The following is a 6,652-nucleotide window of genomic DNA, read 5'->3' on the forward strand; positions in this document are numbered from 1 at the left end:
CCGCTGTCTCAGCTAGCAGCAGGAGTGGTTCGCCCCCCGCGGGCTGCAGGTCCTCGGCTTCCCTTGCAACCAGTTCGGGCACCAGGTAGGGCGGGCGGTGGGGCCGGGGAGCGGGGGGACCCGCCCGTCCCGGCGGGGCTCTCACCGGCCTTGCTCGGGGCGGTGTTGTTTGTGTTTCCCCAGGAAAATACTACGAATGAGGAGATCATGCTTGCGCTGGAGCACGTTCGTCCTGGCAACGGGTACAAGCCCAATTTCATCATGTTCGAGAAGTGCGAGGTGAACGGGAAGAACGCGCACCCCCTCTTCACCCTCCTGAAAGAGGCGCTGCCCTTCCCGCACGACGACCCCTCCTCCCTGATGACCAACCCGCAGTACATCATCTGGTCCCCCGTCTGTCGCAATGACGTCTCCTGGAACTTCGAGAAGTTCCTCATCGGCCCCGACGGCGTCCCCTTCAAACGCTACAGCCGGCACTTCGAAACCATCAAGATCCAGGATGATATTGAATTGCTTCTGCAGAAGGTTCCCAAGAATGCTCTTGGATAAAGAGGAGGTTTTTTTTTTTCACGCAGGGGGCTGCTGCTCTTGGCAGAAATCCCAACATCTCGTGCAGGTTTTGCTTATGATGGTGCATCTTCCAAATTCTTGAAGTGTACTTGATGTTTTCAAAGGTTGCATGTGAATGTTTGGGAAACTATGCTCTGAGTCTCAGTAGCTTACTGTGATTCCCTGAAGAAATAAAAAGTGTGTACTTTCTCTAAGGCCGTGGCTTTGGCTTGGTAAATCTAGGTGATTGGGTGAAACATGGTGACCACGAGGCCCGTGTGTGGGGGCTCAGAGGGGCAGACTCAAACCACTGGGGTGTGATGGTGCAGTCAGGCTGAAATCTGAGTGCAGCCAAGGGCAGGGCAATGGGCAAACAGTGTTTGTGAGCTCTGCAAACTGAATCAGGGCTGGGCTCTCCCTGCGTGCAACGAGTGGAAGGGTGGCACAGAGCAAATACCTTGCCAAACTGTTCTCTAGACTTCCCTTGAGGCTTGCCCATAGCAGAAAGGCACAGTGGCACACAGCCAGGGAGTTATTCTGGCTGAAGTCCCAGCTTGGTTACCAACAACAGGCCATGACAGGTTAATAATTGTTCAGGCAGGCAGGTGAGCAATTCTGCAGCCTGCACTGCTGCAGAATCTGCATCTGCACTGGCAGAGGGCTTGGGGAAGAAAAGCTCTTGAGCCAAGGCCCCTCTCATCATCAGGCATCCATCAGCAGATGCCCAAGGAAGACCCAAAGCCAGAGCAGTGCCCACCATCCCTCTCCTTGTTCCAGAGATGCTGCCCCAGCCCTGGCTCAACCATCTACTGGCTTGATCCCATTTTGCATCAGTGGTAGCCCAGCACAGATCTCTTGTGTACTCACACAGTCCTACATGAAGCCTGTAATGGCTGCATTCCCAACACCTTGCAATGCAGGGAATCACACAAAGAACCAGTTCCTTCACGTTCCCAGCACAGAACTCCAGCCCACTCAATCACAAAAAACTGTGCCATGCCCCAGAGCATCCTTCTTGCCCTTTGGGTACCAGACTTTCATGTGGCAAAGTGCAGGTATGCCAGGGTTCAGACAATATTTTCTTCTTCTTACTCCTTCCCTAACGCTTTATTGACTTCTGCCAACCACAGGCCTGACAGGTATTCATGGAGTGGTTACAGTAATTCTGGTACATTGTTCCTGTGTGGCAATCCTGAGTTTACAGCCTGTTGCCAAATGATTTAAGAGCAGCTTCCCCTGTGAAACCATAAGCCTGTGCTAAATTTCAGCAGCCATCTTACTGCCCAGTGGCTCAGGTCCTTCTGCAGGTGAATTTTCACTCAAATGGCTCTCTGACCATATTTTCATTACAAGCCAGTCCTCACGAGGCCTCATAGCACCCAGTATAAACTTGGTGCTGGACTGAGGAGTACTAACACAGACCAGACACTCAGGCTTTCAAGGGGAAGGTGCAACACTTGCAAGCACGACTGTGCTGTTTTTATAATAAACAACACCTGGGATTTGAGGCTTTTGGGTTGTTGTGTTGTTTTTTTTCCTGTTCATAGCTGCTCACCTCACCTATTTGTTGGGTGCTTTGTTACTGTACCTGCATTCAAGGCCCCTTCTGGGCTGAGGAGAGGCCCTGGGGCAAAAACCTACACCAAGCTCCACCCTGCTTGCTGCTGCCCTTGAGTCATCGAGCTTTGAACTCAGGTTGCACAATCCCCAGTGGGCTATTTCTTAACTACCAGTGCAGCTTCACGATAAAAACAGGATGTTTTCAGCAGCTACTTCAGTTTTGGAGCAGAAGCTGCTTGATTTGGGGGATTATTTTTTCAGTTAAATCTACTTCCCTCATTAATGCAGGATGTTAAAATATGTGGAGAGTAGAGGGGATTATGGGCAGCAGGAACTCAGGCATTGAAAAATCATTCTCGACATGAGCTGTGGCACTTCCTCAATCATGACTCACCAAACAGCCGTTTGAGTGGGACCTCCTTTTCTTTGCCTTTTCCTTGCTTTTCCTGTTCCCTGCTGAGACCCACCACCACAGGGGAGCAGACCCTCATCCTGCTGCTGTTCCACTGGCAGCCCTGCCAAAAAGGGTCCTTCCCTGAGCCTGCTGGTCAGAAAGGCATCTTACACCGTGCTTATTCAGTGCTATCAGCCAAGGGATTTATTTACCTTCCGGCTGCTGGGGCTGTGCTAGCAGAAAAACAAAGCAGCAGCTCCAGAACAGATACAGCCGCGCCAGCAGAAGTACAGCGATGCAATTCCAGGATGAAAATCAGCCGTGCCAGCAGGAAAACGAATGATCCCAGTGTAAGCACACCAGCAGGGACTCCGCAGCGCAGATAAAAGCCTCTCAGCATTGTTGTTCCCCATCTCGTTTCAGCATTCCCCAGAGCAGCTGGCTCTGGGGTACAGCAGGCTGCGGGGAGGGCAGCCTGCGGGCAGACCCTTTGGCAGCAGCGCCCGCATGTAGCGCGGCCACACACCGGCTCTCGCACCCAAACCTTGCTCAGTGTGTCACCAGAGGGAAGAAAACACTTCACTAGAGGCAGCAGCTCTATGCTGAGGGTAGGCCTGAAGAATCCTCAGGGATTATAAAATGGCCCAGTGCTATTTCTGTAATACCAGAAACAGACTGACTCAGTAGGAAACCTTAAAATACATCCTAGCACTTTAGCATGCTTGGATGCTTCTGTGGCTTGAGAAAGTTGTCCTTTCAACATCTTGTGTCTATCACATCTACACTCCTACCACTCTATTTTTTTCTACTTCTACACTTTTATTATAAACAGCTGATCTCTCTGTTAGCATTCACTGTGCTCGTCCATTCTTCTACAGATCAGAGTCCTGTATATCCCCCCCCTTCTAGAGAGTGTCTGCCCCCCTTCCTTCTCCTCCCAATGTTCCCTCCCCTCATTAGCAGCTGGTAGTTACCATCACATTATTAAATCTTTAAACAAGTTCAGATATTTCAAGCTGTCAGGAGTTTTAACTAGCCGCAAAGAAGATTATCCTTCTCACCCCCATCTCCAGCCACCCATGTTCCCTGGTGTTTTGCCCACCAACCCTAGCACATCTCCTGAAGTCATGGCAGATGAGATGTGGAATTCAGAAGTGTATGCTCAACAGAAATGATGTCAAGTGAAGCCTAAGACCTCTCTTACTCAGCCTGTTAAATGTTCTTTCAGCTATTTAAAATCCCTTTCTCCTCCTGCTGAGCTTTATTGCACCCACTAACTTCTCAGATAGCTTTCAGCCTGTTTTTGATCATTGCCACCGTGAGGCAGATAGAAAACACTGGCTTTGAATTGGGTGGCTTTGTTCCTGTTGGTGCCACTCTCACAGGGAGTGGCTGGAGACAGGGCAAGAAGCTGAATGGCTGGAAGGAAAGTGACTGGAGAGACAGAACAGTCACCCCTACCTACGGTGAAACTAATAATGTAATTTCCTAGCACTGAATCAGAAAGCTTTGAAAGAGACCATTTTAAGTGCTTACCACACTTTCTGTTAGGAGTAGGTAATTCATTAGCAGAGTGAGGTCAGCCACATAAGCACTATCTCCGAATAGCTGACTCGTTTTAAAAACACACCCAGTATCACCACAACTGGGTGTATGAGCTTCTTTGTGGGTGAACAGGGCCCTGCCCTTTGAGAAAAACAGGACAAAGAAACAGGAGCCAAGTCTTGCTGGAAAGAGAAAACTGTCTTTCTTTTTTAGCGTTAATCGGATGGACTGCTCTCAAAAAGATGAAACCCGTTCAGTTTCAGCCCGGGTAGCTGCAGCCCTGCCAGGCCACGGGGACTGCCCGGGCGCTGCCCTGCACAGACACAGCCCAGCCCTTCATTCCCTGCTGCTTTCATTTCCCATCAGGTAGATGGATTTATGTGGCCTGGAAGTTTAAAGCAGGTTTTTAAGTCAGAATCTTCTAACTCCTGCCCAGCTTCCCACTCCTGAAGCGCAGGCAGGAACCCCTTCTCCCCAGGGTCTCCCCAGGGTCTCCCCAGGCACTTCCGAACTCCCGAGGGCTCCCTCGCTGGTTACTCAGATCCGTCGTTTATTCCTGCCCCAGTTGGGACCCCCTCCCTGACCGGAAGGCTCCACGAAGTGAAGCACAAGGCGAGCAGGGCAGATCTCACAACCGAAACCACACACCCCGCACCAAAAGTCTCTGCTCCGGAGGAGCCCGCCCAGGCGGGCGGACCCGATCCCAGTGTAAGCACACCAGCAGGGACTCCGCAGCGCAGATAAAAGCCTCTCAGCATTGTTGTTCCCCATCTCGTTTCAGCATTCCCCAGAGCAGCTGGCTCTGGGGTACAGCAGGCTGCGGGGAGGGCAGCCTGCGGGCAGACCCTTTGGCAGCAGCGCCCGCATGTAGCGCGGCCACACACCGGCTCTCGCACCCAAACCTTGCTCAGTGTGTCACCAGAGGGAAGAAAACACTTCACTAGAGGCAGCAGCTCTATGCTGAGGGTAGGCCTGAAGAATCCTCAGGGATTATAAAATGGCCCAGTGCTATTTCTGTAATACCAGAAACAGACTGACTCAGTAGGAAACCTTAAAATACATCCTAGCACTTTAGCATGCTTGGATGCTTCTGTGGCTTGAGAAAGTTGTCCTTTCAACATCTTGTGTCTATCACATCTACACTCCTACCACTCTATTTTTTTCTACTTCTACACTTTTATTATAAACAGCTGATCTCTCTGTTAGCATTCACTGTGCTCGTCCATTCTTCTACAGATCAGAGTCCTGTATATCCCCCCCCTTCTAGAGAGTGTCTGCCCCCCTTCCTTCTCCTCCCAATGTTCCCTCCCCTCATTAGCAGCTGGTAGTTACCATCACATTATTAAATCTTTAAACAAGTTCAGATATTTCAAGCTGTCAGGAGTTTTAACTAGCCGCAAAGAAGATTATCCTTCTCACCCCCATCTCCAGCCACCCATGTTCCCTGGTGTTTTGCCCACCAACCCTAGCACATCTCCTGAAGTCATGGCAGATGAGATGTGGAATTCAGAAGTGTATGCTCAACAGAAATGATGTCAAGTGAAGCCTAAGACCTCTCTTACTCAGCCTGTTAAATGTTCTTTCAGCTATTTAAAATCCCTTTCTCCTCCTGCTGAGCTTTATTGCACCCACTAACTTCTCAGATAGCTTTCAGCCTGTTTTTGATCATTGCCACCGTGAGGCAGATAGAAAACACTGGCTTTGAATTGGGTGGCTTTGTTCCTGTTGGTGCCACTCTCACAGGGAGTGGCTGGAGACAGGGCAAGAAGCTGAATGGCTGGAAGGAAAGTGACTGGAGAGACAGAACAGTCACCCCTACCTACGGTGAAACTAATAATGTAATTTCCTAGCACTGAATCAGAAAGCTTTGAAAGAGACCATTTTAAGTGCTTACCACACTTTCTGTTAGGAGTAGGTAATTCATTAGCAGAGTGAGGTCAGCCACATAAGCACTATCTCCGAATAGCTGACTCGTTTTAAAAACACACCCAGTATCACCACAACTGGGTGTATGAGCTTCTTTGTGGGTGAACAGGGCCCTGCCCTTTGAGAAAAACAGGACAAAGAAACAGGAGCCAAGTCTTGCTGGAAAGAGAAAACTGTCTTTCTTTTTTAGCGTTAATCGGATGGACTGCTCTCAAAAAGATGAAACCCGTTCAGTTTCAGCCCGGGTATCTGCAGCCCTGCCAGGCCACGGGGACTGCCCGGGCGCTGCCCTGCACAGACACAGCCCAGCCCTTCATTCCCTGCTGCTTTCATTTCCCATCAGGTAGATGGATTTATGTGGCCTGGAAGTTTAAAGCAGGTTTTTAAGTCAGAATCTTCTAACTCCTGCCCAGCTTCCCACTCCTGAAGCGCAGGCAGGAACCCCTTCTCCCCAGGGTCTCCCCAGGGTCTCCCCAGGCACTTCCGAACTCCCGAGGGCTCCCTCGCTGGTTACTCAGATCCGTCGTTTATTCCTGCCCCAGTTGGGACCCCCTCCCTGACCGGAAGGCTCCACGAAGTGAAGCACAAGGCGAGCAGGGCAGATCTCAGAACCGAAACCACACCCCCCGCACCAAAAGTCTCTGCTCCGGAGGAGCCCGCCCAGGCGGGCGGACCCGC

The 6,652-nt window shown here is 50.8% G+C and overlaps 2 protein-coding genes across 2 annotated transcripts in view; both read left to right on the forward strand.

Moving 5' to 3' along the window:
* GPX1 (glutathione peroxidase 1) overlaps positions 1–549 on the forward strand; it is a 3,789-nt gene extending 3,240 nt beyond the window's left edge. The window contains exons 2-3 of the mRNA XM_009993458.1: positions 17–85; positions 184–549. Of these exons, the coding sequence (XP_009991760.1) occupies positions 17–85; positions 184–549 (435 nt within the window). The remainder of the gene's footprint in view (positions 1–16; positions 86–183) is intronic.
* Positions 550–5,533: 4,984 nt separating this feature from the next.
* USP4 (ubiquitin specific peptidase 4 (proto-oncogene)) overlaps positions 5,534–6,652 on the forward strand; it is a 37,724-nt gene continuing 36,605 nt past the window's right edge. Inside the window, exon 1 of the mRNA XM_009993468.1 lies at positions 5,534–5,562. Within this exon, the coding sequence (XP_009991770.1) occupies positions 5,534–5,562 (29 nt within the window). The remainder of the gene's footprint in view (positions 5,563–6,652) is intronic.

The sequence above is a fragment of the Chaetura pelagica genome, unplaced genomic scaffold (assembly GCF_000747805.2).
Source record: "Chaetura pelagica isolate M959 unplaced genomic scaffold, ChaPel_1.0 scaffold630, whole genome shotgun sequence".
Taxonomy (NCBI): Eukaryota; Metazoa; Chordata; class Aves; order Apodiformes; family Apodidae; genus Chaetura; species Chaetura pelagica.